Source organism: Copadichromis virginalis, linkage group LG10 (assembly GCF_057382275.1).
Source record: "Copadichromis virginalis isolate Kocher_CV1m ecotype Utaka linkage group LG10, C_Virginalis_male_GT1.1, whole genome shotgun sequence".
Classification (NCBI taxonomy): Eukaryota; Metazoa; Chordata; class Actinopteri; order Cichliformes; family Cichlidae; genus Copadichromis; species Copadichromis virginalis.
The window spans coordinates 26817248-26830554 of record NC_140627.1 but is presented as its reverse complement, the minus strand read 5'-3'; the positions used below and the strand labels follow the sequence as shown (position 1 = coordinate 26830554).

The following is a 13307-nucleotide window of genomic DNA, read 5'->3' as shown; positions in this document are numbered from 1 at the left end:
ACTCGCTTTAGTTCTGCTTTCAACTACGGGCTGACTGACTAACAGTTACCAGTTACCAACATCCATTATTACTGCAATATATAACTGCACAAAATGCTAAGAAACAATTGCTAAATAGCTACAGTAGTAATTTGTACACTCTTTTCAAAAACCTTAAAACTGAACCTTTGAGTCAATTCATGCAGTTGCAGGATGGTGGAAATTATGAGTGTGACACAGTCAAGGCCCATGAATAGCAGCAAGTTGGTTAAATGGGGGGAAATTATGACTTTTTTTGAGTGGAGCAAACCACCATCTAAAGAAAAGAAGAAAAAAAGCACAGGAAGTCTTGCATAAGCTTGTCTTGTGACTTCAGTTGGATGTCAACAGCCCTCAGTACGAGCACTTCATCTGTCAGTAGACGTTCTCTAACACTAGCATGGTGCCAACCAAGTGTGAAAGACGCCCTCAACCAAACATGTCTTCTCAGAGAAATTAAGTTACTTTGATTTATCTTTATTACAATTTTCCAACCTCACCTAATTTTCACTCTAATATTGTTTATTTCCCATTGGTTTGTCGTTATTATTATTATTTTTTCTTTTTAGTCACGTTTCATCATTTTCTTGGCTCTCCACTGGGACCCAATCTGTGGATCGCACTAAACCATCCAACCAGTAGCATTACTGAGAGTTGAAAAACTGTCTAAAGTCTTTCATCTTTAATAAAATGATCAGCGTTCTGCTCTACCAGGTGTAACAATTGAGTTTAACATCCAGGCATCCATGAAAATGGAATTTATGACCTTTAACGGAGTTAGAAGTTAGCAGGAAGTTAGCTCGCTAGCTTCTATCTAAATACAATATAGCATGTCCTGACTGCGGGGTTTTAGAAACAAATTAAAACGTACAGCTCTGTTATCACTTCCAACATAACTGAAGACAGAAAACTAAACAGCAGTGACGTTTGTAGGGTTACTGAAGTTTGGCTAGCTGGTATATAATGATGTGCTACGTGACCGCTAGCGACACAGCTATGTTAGCATAATATAAACAAGCTAACTTTTTTTTCACTCGATAAAAGTTAACGTGAGTGTTCTCGGTGGTCAGGAACAAATGTAATCGCATGGCAGGATGCTGTAAAAGGACCAAACTTCAGCCAGGAGAACAACTGAGATAATCCATCCACAATACGAGGTTAGTCATTCATATACTGCTGCATGGGCTGGGCTGTAGTTACATCCTAAGGGTTTAAAAACTGAGCTTAAATAAATGATTAGCGGTAATAAAAGCCGAGGGAGGTCAACAGTGATCACTGACTGTTTTAGGAGCTTTTTGAGATTAAATAGAAGAAAATGCATAACATTAAACATGTTAGCGACACAAAAGCCATATTAAACGCAGACTACTTTAGACCTGGAAGTAGGATTCGTGATGACCGGATAGATAGTTAGTTAGCATATCGTTAAGCCTGGATCAGGTGAGACCGAACCCACCCTTGTTAAGCTGCAATAGCCTTAAGCTTCTGGGAATTTCCCATGATGGACAAATGTTTCTTCTTCACTCACCTCTTTTCATTCTGTGCCTTTATAAACTACTCTGTATTAGTTATTATTAATCTCTGGCCCTTTTCCACAGTCTGTCTTTTGTCTTGTCTCCCCCAACTCACCATCAATCAGGCAGAGGTTAGCCCCTCTGTGAGCCTGGTTATACCAAATATTAAAAAGGTTTCTCCTTTCCAATGTCATCAATGTCACTGCCAAGGTTGTGTGATTGTTGTTGTTTTCTCTGTATTATTGTAGGGTGTCTACATAACTCTCTCTCCCTCTATATACACATATACATTATATATATATATATATATATATATATATATTAGGGGTGCAACAATACACAAAATTCACGGTTCGGTTTGATACTTTGGTGTCACAGTTCGATATTTTTTCGATACAAAAAAATGTTCATGCTTTTTTAATTTGTCATTTATTAAATTTATAAATATATATTTTAACTCAAAAGTACAGTTTTTAAATTTAATGTTGCTGAAACAACAAAGTAATAAAAAAATAAATCTATCTGATCGAGAAATCACTCATCTTTGGAAAAGAGAGTTTATTACAGAGAAATGGCTCTTTCCAAAATAAAAGCTATACTATACGCTTCTTCTGGGCTATACTCTCAGCAGCATATTAAACATATCAGGTCCCCATAAGGAGAATCATGTGCTAACGGCTGTCTAAATGACTCAGGTAAAGTTTGTAGCATGCGTGCTTGTTGTTTTTGTCTGCTTCCACTTGTCTTTGCACTAGGATGATGTCGGCGTAAATGTGCAGTCATATTCGTTGTATTCCCACTAGTGCTGTCAGCGTTAATCTCATTGAAATGATGTTAACGCCACAACACGGCAAATCTCCGTTAACGAGCTACTGCGGATCGCCCCGTGCGTGGGGCTGGACTGCGTCAACACGTTAACGTGCTAACGCAGTAGTTCCCAGTAGTTGAGCATTGTGTTGCACATCCGACATACAGTTTTACTTTTGTCCATGACGCGCTTACCTTCAGGGTCATACTTCACATGAAGACCAAAATAGTTCCAAAGTCCAGATCTGAATGAGGGTGGGGGAGGTTCAATTTGCCATGTTGCAACGAGCTTAGCTTCTGTCTTGCTAGCTTGTGCTGCGCTCAGTGGATCTGCGCTCGACAGTACAGCCTAGGCGGAGTAGTCGAACGCAGATCCACTGAGCTCTCAACACAGACAGCATCGTCAGAAGAAAAGTTGATAAAATAAATTTTAAAAAATTGTATTGTTCGATATAAATGCGTACCAAACCAAAAGAACTGTATCAAACGGTTCAATATCGATATGAGTATCGTTGCACCCCTAATACACATACATATATATATATATATATATATATATATATATATACACACACATGTAAATGTGTATATATATATATATATATATATATATATATATATATATATATATATATATATATATATATATATATATATATATATATACACACACACATTTACATTATATACATATAATACATCAAATTGGGGGGAAAAAAGAAAAACGATTTCCTTGCAAGTAAAAGTGATGGGAAGTTGTTCTAGCAGTGCAGGGGATTACTAACCTTGGACGATGATTTTAACAAAACCGTTGGTTTTCAGGTTAGGCAGGGAGGGGACCGTCACCTCACATTTATACACCCCACTTCTTTCATAGGTGGCATTCTGCAGGTGGAACGTGTTCCCTCGACCCACCACCATCCCATCCTATACATATCCACAGAAAAGATGCACAAACATAAAAAAAGGCTATGATAGCTGGTCAATCCACTGTGGCTACTACAGAAACATCATCTCATCTATTAAATAGACTGGAACAGTCGCAGAAATGTATCTTCCCTTCAAGGAGAACTAGAACAGCAGTGATGTTTACTTACTTCTGTTTCTTTCTTTTTTACTCTGATCAAAGGAAGCAGCTGTAAACTCAGTGTTGTGTTTTAAAGGTTCATACCTTGTACCAGACAGTAGATGTTGAGCGGGAGGACAGAGCATTGCAGGTTGCAGTCAGATCTTCTCCTTTGTGCATTAACTCTTCATCTTTTGGTACCACAACAGCTGTATCCAAATCTGGACACAAGAAAAAGAGACAAAACAAGATATGTGAAAACACAGTTTAAAACAGGCTGTAATTAACAGAGTAAAAGAATCTGTGAATTAAACTTGGTTTTGAACCAAAAAATATGCAAGCCAAGCTTGCCAATTAACAGAAATGCAAAACTCAAAAGTCTGCAAAGACAGGCAGGAATTACGTCCATTGAGCTGTTGGGCAGCTTTGAAGGTTTAATAGTAACAGCAGCTTAACATCCCCCCAAAAAACCCAGAACAGCAATGAAGAAACCATGTACTGTAGAACAAAATACACAGAATTAAAATTAAAAGCCTTTTTTCTAGCAGAAGCAGAAAGATTTACTTTGTGGTAAATACAGGATATGTCGAGTTTAAATCAACATCAGAGCTTCTTACTATAATATAAGAAAAAAATATTTAAAATTAGAGAAAGAAAGTCTTCAGGTTTAGAGGGAAACCTGAGAATTATTAGTAAACTTTCATTTGTACAAAACTGTTTCCTCCCATATGTAAGTATGTATGCCATTCATATCAAGTTGCTCCTTACAATGCACTTTGAGCTCCACTTCTCCTTTGACTTCCATGACGCCATCGCCTTTCAGAGGGTGACATTGGTAGGTGCCGCTATCTTTCCGTGACACTGATGACAGGATCAACACATCCCTACTGCTCTCGAAATTCACATCAGGCTCCTGCAACAAATACTTTCATTTTAATTTTCATCTAAATACATTTTACTTTGGTGTAAAAGCAATAACAGGTAATAATAGTTTGCCTTTGACTTCACTGTACCATATTTGGGCTTGATTAAAAAAAAAAAAAGATAAATGCCTAATTGAAAATATTATTGGCAGGAAGCAAAAAAAGCAGTAATTGACTTTTATCTATCAAAAACAGAATCTGTGGTTGGCAAAGAGTTTCCTCAATCCTCTAGTGAATCAAGTAGTCTTTTGTGTCCTCTTAGAGAACGACCAAAGACAGACTCAAAATTAGTAACTTTAAACACAAATATTTGATGAATTAAAAGCAGATCCTTTCTTGTAACCTGCTATCTTAGACAGACAGTCACTTAGAAAAAGAGTTGATTTTTTTGTCCAACTTTACCAAAATCTTCTGAAGGGACAACAACAAAGTCACCCACTATTTATGGGTGAGTCCATTAATAATAAGCACATATGGCCAGACAATTACCAAGTGTACATACGAGAAAGCAAAACTAAAAGGCACATAATGTCTGTTGCATTATTCATTTACAGTGCAAAAACATTCTGTATACAGCTATGATACAACTGTTAATACATCATGAAAGGTCTTATGGACATTAAAAGTGATGGGGTGAGTTATTAAAACTTTTCAAGATCTGTTTATCTGAAATTCCAGAAATTGGCTAGAGTCAAGAACACAAATTTTTGTTTCACCTTCATAAATACTAGTATGATCAGGACAGTGCAGTAAGGATCTTGTAACAAAAGAGTTCATTTTACAGTTCTGTTTATCATTCAATGGATGTTCCACACTTCAAACGGCTTGACTGACATAATTTTTTTACCATCTTGTCTGAGTTTTTAGCTGTTACTGTGTGAATAAATCATGTAACCTCGATGATGGCTTAACAAAATGGAGAACTTTTCTTTATTTTCTCAGAAAAAAATCTTTTCCAATTACTCTTATGTGCCCAAGTCAACAACCGCGAATAAAAAACCCTGACAGCCAAGTTAAGAAAAGTTGACAAAAGTGGACAATACAAAAACTCAGCTCACTGCCACTTCAACTTTTCTTAATTCGGCTGAGCTGAGGTTTTTCATTGTCTATAAGTACAATGAGTGCGTGTCTGACATGGGAATGAGTCCTACCCATGAGCCCTGTCATTGTGGCCTCTGGTCTCAGACCCCAGCCTGGACCTGCAGGGTCAGAGCTGACAGAGTCTTCATAGACCTTGCACACTCATGTCTACATGGGTCCCTGTGAGCTATGCATATCAAAAACATTCCCTACATGTCTCTTGTGTGTCACCCATTCTCTCTCTGGGACTTGCAGGATGAGAAAAGGCCGTCCATTCTTACTTCTACTTTGTTGAAAATGAAGTGCGGTGGGGGGTTGCCATCACCCTGGCAACGCAGCTCCACAGTATCCCCCTCTTTGACCAAGCCCTGGGGCGACTCCTTCCAAAGCTCCACCATGGTGGTGGGGTCTGTACGCACACACAAAATCAAATTAAGCAGGCTTATTCAGCAAGCTGTTAAAGTCACTTTATAACGCCATTTCCATATTGCTGACAGCACAGACTGCATTTGGCTCTGCCTGCCAATGAAGAAAAGAGGAGATACTGAGGCTGTTAAAATTCTTATAGGTGACGGAAATTGAAATGAAGTTTGTTTTGATATTTATTTTTAGTGAAACAAGGTCATTTTATGAGTTGAGGACATTTTTAAAAAGTTGGGGCCCAAAGAAGAAACTACTGTACTACTACTGTAAACACCATCTTAGGATGAGTATGGACAGATGCTGTGAAAGACAAGAGACTTATTTTGGGATTTGTGTGATATTGTCTCTGTTTTGATGGCTTTTGTTTTTCATTCTTACAGAATAAACTAAACCAGCATGGTTAAAAATGGTGAGCAATAATAGCTGTAGCTTCAAAAACACCTTTTTGTACATTTCGATACAACAAGCATAAACGTTAACAAGTAATCACCGCAGCTCCTTTGATGTGTGTCTTATGAATATTCCACCGACTGTGAGCAAGTTCAAACAAATTAGCATCTATTACAGTAAAATGAAACACAAGCAGCTTCCTTTGAGGATGAAGCCAGTTACCCAAATACAAAACAAAGGAAAAGGATTTCATATATATCCAAGGTGTTAATATTTCTGTTACGTTATGCTCTGTTATGACACTACATATAAAAAAGTGATAATCAATTAACAACAAATGCTATAAAACAGACCAGAATGTTAGCTACAGTTCAGCTCATGATACATCACAACTCACAGGTTAATGTGATGTTTGAATACTAGAAATAAGGTTGTGAAATCTCTTTTAACAAATTATCCTGTACATAAACAAATTCCCACAAACCCAGTTAACCTGGATAAACTAAAAGTTTATAAATAAACTTGATGAAAGACTAATAAAGTCATAAAGAAATAATTGCTTGACGTTATTGCTTCTAAAGATGGTTCTATAAGCTACTGAATCTTGGGTTATATATTTACTTAGTACACTTATTTTCTTAAGTTTACATGACAATATAAAAACCCTGAGTGTTAACTCACAGTGGACAGTGATGTTGACGCTTGGGGACTTGATTGTCCTGATACCGTCCGGGACAAAGAAGCTGACTTCACAGGAGAAACGGGCATCCTTGTCCTCCTTTTCCACCTTGTATTCCAGAGTGCTCTGGACGCTGTAGAGGTCACTGGACATCCGAGAGCTCAGGATCACTATGTTTACACCTGGAAATTGGACAAGACTAAATGTGAACATGCATCGACCAACACCATTATGTAATTTAATTGCAATATGCACAATGCAGCATCATGCAATCAGCTAATCTGAACAAAGTGCACATATTTTGCTCCTGTTTGAGTCCTTGTTCATGGGAACAGTTACAGAGTTACACTAGGCTAATATTGTGTTCCCATACTAACATGATCACAAGGTAAAAACACAGACATTTAACATGTAGTGGTTAACATTGTTACAACTTCAATCCAGCTTTTAGTATAGCTTGCAGGCAGTTTTTCCTCTAGTGCTGGACATTGTCAAAGGCAGCCTACATAGAGAAATATTTACTGAAGGTGATGGATGTACTGATCCAGTATGACAGCATTCTTTTAGATAACTACACGTATGCATTTTATCATTTCCTAGCTGGTATGTGCAAAAAGGATTTTCTGTTATAGTCCTGTGGGGTGTGTTTGAGAAAACTATAATAAAACAGGAGAAAAGTGAATTTTAAACAAAGGGAGATTTATTTCTTATTTGATCCATCTGCAGTTTGTACTCACGTCCTGATTCGTTCATCAGTGGCTCGCCGTCCCTGTACCAGGTGATGTTAGGTTTAGGGAAGCCGTTTCGTGTCTCACATGATGCAACCTGGGTTAAAGGTCACATAGAGAAATCTTTGCTATCTTTAACTTGGTAATTTATTTGTTTTAGTGACTTTCAGATGCCTCCTTCACATTGCCATCTCAAAGAATATTTATTTGTCAGCATCTAAAATTGAATGGCTCACCTTAGATGGTGTGTCTTTAGTGACAGATATTCCAGTAGTGACACTCTCAATCTCTGGAACATCTGGAGGAGCTGAATAAGAAACAAAAAACAATTGTAGTGGTTTATAATAAATAAAGATAGAGCTCAGTGACATTCTAAATGTTCCTTTAGATCGATTAGCTTGTTTTCTGTGCTTTCTTACCAAATACTCTGAGGTGTGTCTTGCGCACCCCGCTCCCAGCAGCCAGCCCATTAACATGGCAGTAGAATTCCCTCTCGTCAGACAGTCTGACGTCCTGGATTGAGAGTCGAGTTCCTTTCTCGTCAGTAACCACGTTAATGCGGTCGGTGTAATCTGTGCCGCTATCAATCAGTTCTTGATTGGCATCAGCGTAATAGAGCCGTGACCGCGAGCCACCACGTTCAGCCTAGTAGAGAAGGACATACAGTAAGAACATGGCATATTTAAAGTTCACTCTTTTTCAGTCAACTCAGTTTTTCCTACACAGAAAAACAGTTTGCCTAATGGGCAATTCCCTGGCTTTTATTTTGAAAGTTTAGCTGTTGCTAAACAGCTATTCCTACTGTCCCTCTGAGCTAGAAAATCATAACAAGCACTGGCATCCGAAACAAAACGTCCAAAATGGCCAAGTTGGAGTTCATCCTCGCCCCCAACCAGCCGTGGCAGATGGTTGCAGCTCCCTGAACCTGGTTCTGCCTGTTTAAAAGCAAGTTTTTCCTTCCCACTGTCACCAAGTTCTTGCTCATAAGGAGTCTGATCACTGGGTTTTCTTAATTTACCGTATTTTCACGACCATAAGGCGCACTTAAAAGTCTTAGATTTTCTTCAAAAAGTACGGCGCGCCCTATAGCGCAGTGCGCCCTGTGTGTTGTAAGGAGGACGTAGTAGAGAACACCATGAGAACGCTAAAGGGTGAAGTGTGGGCGCAACCCTGAAAATGGCAAAGAGACACGCTTATGAAGCACAGTTTAAACTGAAGGCCATCAGCTACGCGGAGGAACATGGAAATCGAGCAGCGGCGAGAGAATTTAAGATTAACGAATCGATGGTTCGCAAATGGAGGAAGCTAGAAAACAAGCTCCGGCAGGTCAAGAAAACGCAGCTGAGTTTCCGCGGACATAAGGCGAGGTGGCCCGAGTTGGAGGAAAGACTCGAGCGGTGGATCATCGAGCAAAGAACGAGCGGGAGAAGCGTTTCGACGGTCACCATTCGGCTAAAAGCAGTTTCACTTTCACTTTTTATGAAACTGTGCCATTTTTCCATCCAGGATTGTAGATGCTTGGGCTAACATGTCTGCTGGCACTGTTGTTCGAGCTTTCGCAAAAGCCGGCATCATTTCCGAGGAGCCGCACGGCACGGAAAGTGACTCTGACAGTGAAGAAAGTGAACCTGGCATGTTTGATGGAGATTTAGCGCAGCTGTTCAGTTCAGACACAGAGGATGAGGACTTCGATGGGTTTGATTGATGATAAAAATGTGAGTACCAAACTTCATTTTGCTCCTGCTTTATTTTTAAATACGCACACTTGTATGCTTGTGTGTTGTTGATGATGACGATTACTGGTAATAAAAATGTGAGTAAGGTACCAAACTCAGGTTTGCTCCCGCTTTATTTTTAAATACGCATACGGTACTTGTATGCGCCCTATGATCCAGTGCGCCTTATGTGTGTGTTAAATACAGTAATGGCACACATAACTGAGACTGCGCCTTTTAGTACAGTGCGTCTTATGGTCGTGAAAATACGGTACCTTAATTTAACTTACCTCAAGTTCCTTGAGCCAACCTTTGCTGTGTTTTGGTGGTATAAATAAAACAGAATTGAATAGAACTCACTTAAGAAGCTTGGATTTTTTATTTTTAAACTGCACATTTGAACCCTATTTACATAAGAAACCCTGCTATGTGAACAGATCTGCATGAATCAAAATAAATCTAAAATGAATGAGAGCCTCAAAGACTTAGGATTGCATGTTACTTCACAAATAGAGCACTTTAAGAAATCTCTGGAAATTACACAAAAGTTTGATGTTGCAACAAAAAAATGGAGCTCAGGGCTCCCTAATGGTGAGGTAATTGCTTGACTTTAAGACTTCATATAACAGCAGTTGATAGTTTCAGATAGTCTGAGCATCAATTTTCACTCACCGCAAACCACTGGATCAAAAATCTGGGCTTGCTGTCACTGTTCGTGGAGGTGTACTGGCAAAGGATCTCAGCCATGTCACCGATGTACACATCCACAGTCTCATTCATAGACAGCTCTACCTTGGCCAACACTGAAAAAGACAGAAATACATGTGCATAAATCAACTTTATGCTTCCTGTAAGCACTACATGGTTATCAAACATTATTCAGGAATCGTGTAAATCCAGAGAGCATTGTCCAGTGAAATTGGATGTATTCATCCTTACCAAACTTTAATTCTTAAAATATGTTTTACTTCTTAAAGCATTGCTCCTGACAGATGATTGACTGTCTTCTCAAGCCAAACTGAAGCTAGGCTGCCCTGTTAGCACAACAAAGAAGAAAAGGCTTCCTGTCCACATGGCATAATTTTAATCTCCCTTCTGCCTGACTGACTGTAACAAAAAAACCCACAAAAACATCTTGGCCAGAAATGTAGTTCCCTAGGCGCCGTTGGGAGAATGCAGGCAAGAAAAAGACTAGCCAGTTTGACACTGTGCTGTTGATTCAGAGAGCCAAGAGCTTTTTCAGCCATGTTGGACTTGGCTGCTGTTCCAGAGGGGCCCACTCACACAGTGATGAAAAAACAGAAGGATGGCACAATAACGTGTATTTTCTCTGCTTAATCTTGTTTGGAGTTACTTTGCAAAATGGCACAAGATACCCCCACCTTCTTACACTGTCAGGCGTCACCATGCGATAACCATTACAGTAACTTGTATATTTTCATTCACAAGTCAAGCAATCACAGGATAGAACAGATAGAACTTGTATGAACAGTTGCACTTGTGTACCCAGACAGCAAATACCAACCTCTCTTTCACACTGATTTAGCTTAAGTCAACTTTTGTATTGAGCAGATAGCTGCAGAAATAGCCGAGCTGTTGGGTGTGCCATCATCCACCGCAATTTCTTTAGCCACAGCAACACAATCTTGATTCGTAATCTGCCCTACTTCCAGATACTCCTCTGACTTTGTGTACTTCCACAAAATGAATATCAAGTTAAAGATTTGCTGTTTTTACCCACTGAATGCGAGGTCAGCCAAATTTAAATCAAGTTAGTTTGTAGAGTTTTACGGGCCGATTCCCAGAGCAGTTTCAACACATCTTATAAGATTTATTTAGTCCAGGGAATTATTCATGGATATTCCTTTAAGTCTATTAATAATTACTACATACAGATGGGGGGAAACAAATTGCATTGCAATTTTTTTTTAACCAATGGCTTCTAAAACGAAAATAAAAATAATGAGTCAGAGCTACACCATGGTGCCCTCAAGTATGTTTTCAGCGTTGGTTGAAACCGATCAAGCATGAAAGGAGCATTAAGAGTCCAGTTGCCACCCTGCTGCCCCCATTCTGCCGGCTGCTCCCCATCACCATCTTGTCAAGCCCCCCTTCCTCGGCACCAATCATTTTCGCAACTCATTTTTTTCTTTCTGTCCCTCCCTCCTCTGCGTGGGGCTATGCTCAGCCAACCATTCCTTTAAGACAACGGGCGAACTATTGTTCCCCCACCTGGGTGGACCAAATCCCCCCCTTGCACACATAAATAAAAATCCCACACACCAGTCAGCCAAAAAGTGTTATTTTCATCCAAAGCAAAGGTTAGCAACAGTTCATCATGTACTGAATACATTGTTTACTGTGACAAAGATGACGTGAAACGGCTTTGAGACAAGAAACAGATTACGGGCACTGAAGAGCAAAATATGTCACAGAAGTCAGTGTAAAAAATGCTGCGTCTCTTTGGGGCCATGCTGCTAACTTTTCAGCTAATCCGATTAGCAGTGGGGGGATTTAGCTTCGCAAGCCAACCTGGGACCAGTCTTATCTGTTCCTGTTGTGACTTTATACAGCATGGACTAAAGGACAAGCACACATGACCCATGATCTATGGAGCCTGACAACCGAAACTGCTGCCTGTGACTGTGAATGCGCATACATTTGTGGCAGTCTGCTGTCTGTGTCTGGATGATATAGAGCTAATTAATTCAGGAAAAAAAAACACTACTCCAGAATATTTGGATGTGTTGACAGCATGAGGGCTCTGAGTGGACCTTAACTGAGTGGCCTGTCAAGAGGACAATATAGGAGGACTGGAAGACAGACCAGTTACAATGCAAAATTATAAAATAAAACATTAAATATTAAATATAATCCATTATTCAGTCAATTTCCCATAATGACAGCAGTAAAGCAAATGAAACCACCATGCTAGAAACAAGGAACCAGGCGTGGTTGAAACATGAAGCCAAACAAACCAAGTGACTAAAACGGCACTTTCTCAAATGATCATAGTTCAGGCTTGAACTGAAAGAAGAGTTCATCTAAGGAAGCGCTGACTGAGACATTTTGGATTATTTCTGATACCAATGTTTAAAATAACAATTTAGTTTATTCAAATGAATTGAATTTTACTTATTTAGCAACAACAGTCACCTCAAGGTGCCTAAGGTAAAGAGCCTACAATAATACAGAGAAAATTCACATTTCTAATACTAATATTTATTTGTTTAGCAATAAGTTTTCAGTATAAAAACTTAGTTTTCCTCTTTTGTTTAAATATCACTAAGAATATTGTCTGAACATGTGGCTGTTTTAGTTTTCAAAACCTGTTCTCCAATGTTTTTGCATTCAAAGACCAAAAACAATCACAGTTGTTCTCTGCAGACATGTTGGTGTCCTCCATGAAAACTACCAGAGACTGTAGCAATCTGCGAGTAACACTAAGTTTTGGTGCCGCACCTTTTTGTGACCAATTACATCAACCACTCGCCAACCAGTCGGGGAATACACGTCACTGTTTCATCAGAATCAGAATCAGAAACTTTATTGTCATTGTCACGAGAACAACGAAATGAAGAATGGTCCCCGATCATTGCATCATGTAAATGCCTTCAATACAAGTGTCTATGTAGCGTGTAGATGAAGACAATTAAGATTCTTAATTAACATCTCAAATGATAAAGGCTGATGTGTGAAGTATGCACAAATTTATTAACTGCCTTGATACAATATTACTCAGACTAGGGATGTTTAGTCCGTTCTGTTGATCCAGTCTGGAATTGAATTTGTTAGAAAGTTTCAGTGGATTGCTCTCAATGTTCAGCTCAGTGATTCCTTCACATTCATTTAAGAAATTGCTTTACTTATTCTCTTATATATCTTGGCATCCAGAAGCTGAATTAGCATTGAACTGTATACAGATGTTTATGATTCCCACTAAACTGAGCACAGTGAGGTTCAA

General features: G+C 39.0%; 1 protein-coding gene across 2 annotated transcripts in view; it reads right to left on the bottom strand.

The window, feature by feature from the left end:
- Window positions 1–13307, bottom strand: part of mcama (melanoma cell adhesion molecule a) — a 60821-nt gene that overhangs the window by 10953 nt on the left and 36561 nt on the right. For both annotated transcript variants that reach the window (XM_085470905.1, XM_085470906.1), the window contains exons 2-10: window positions 10016–10146; window positions 8048–8273; window positions 7865–7935; window positions 7638–7725; window positions 6903–7082; window positions 5690–5817; window positions 4174–4318; window positions 3511–3626; window positions 3125–3266 (exon numbers count right to left, since the gene is read on the bottom strand). In XM_085470905.1, coding sequence (XP_085327031.1) covers window positions 3125–3266; window positions 3511–3626; window positions 4174–4318; window positions 5690–5817; window positions 6903–7082; window positions 7638–7725; window positions 7865–7935; window positions 8048–8273; window positions 10016–10146 — 1227 coding nt within the window. The remainder of the gene's footprint in view (window positions 1–3124; window positions 3267–3510; window positions 3627–4173; window positions 4319–5689; window positions 5818–6902; window positions 7083–7637; window positions 7726–7864; window positions 7936–8047; window positions 8274–10015; window positions 10147–13307) is intronic.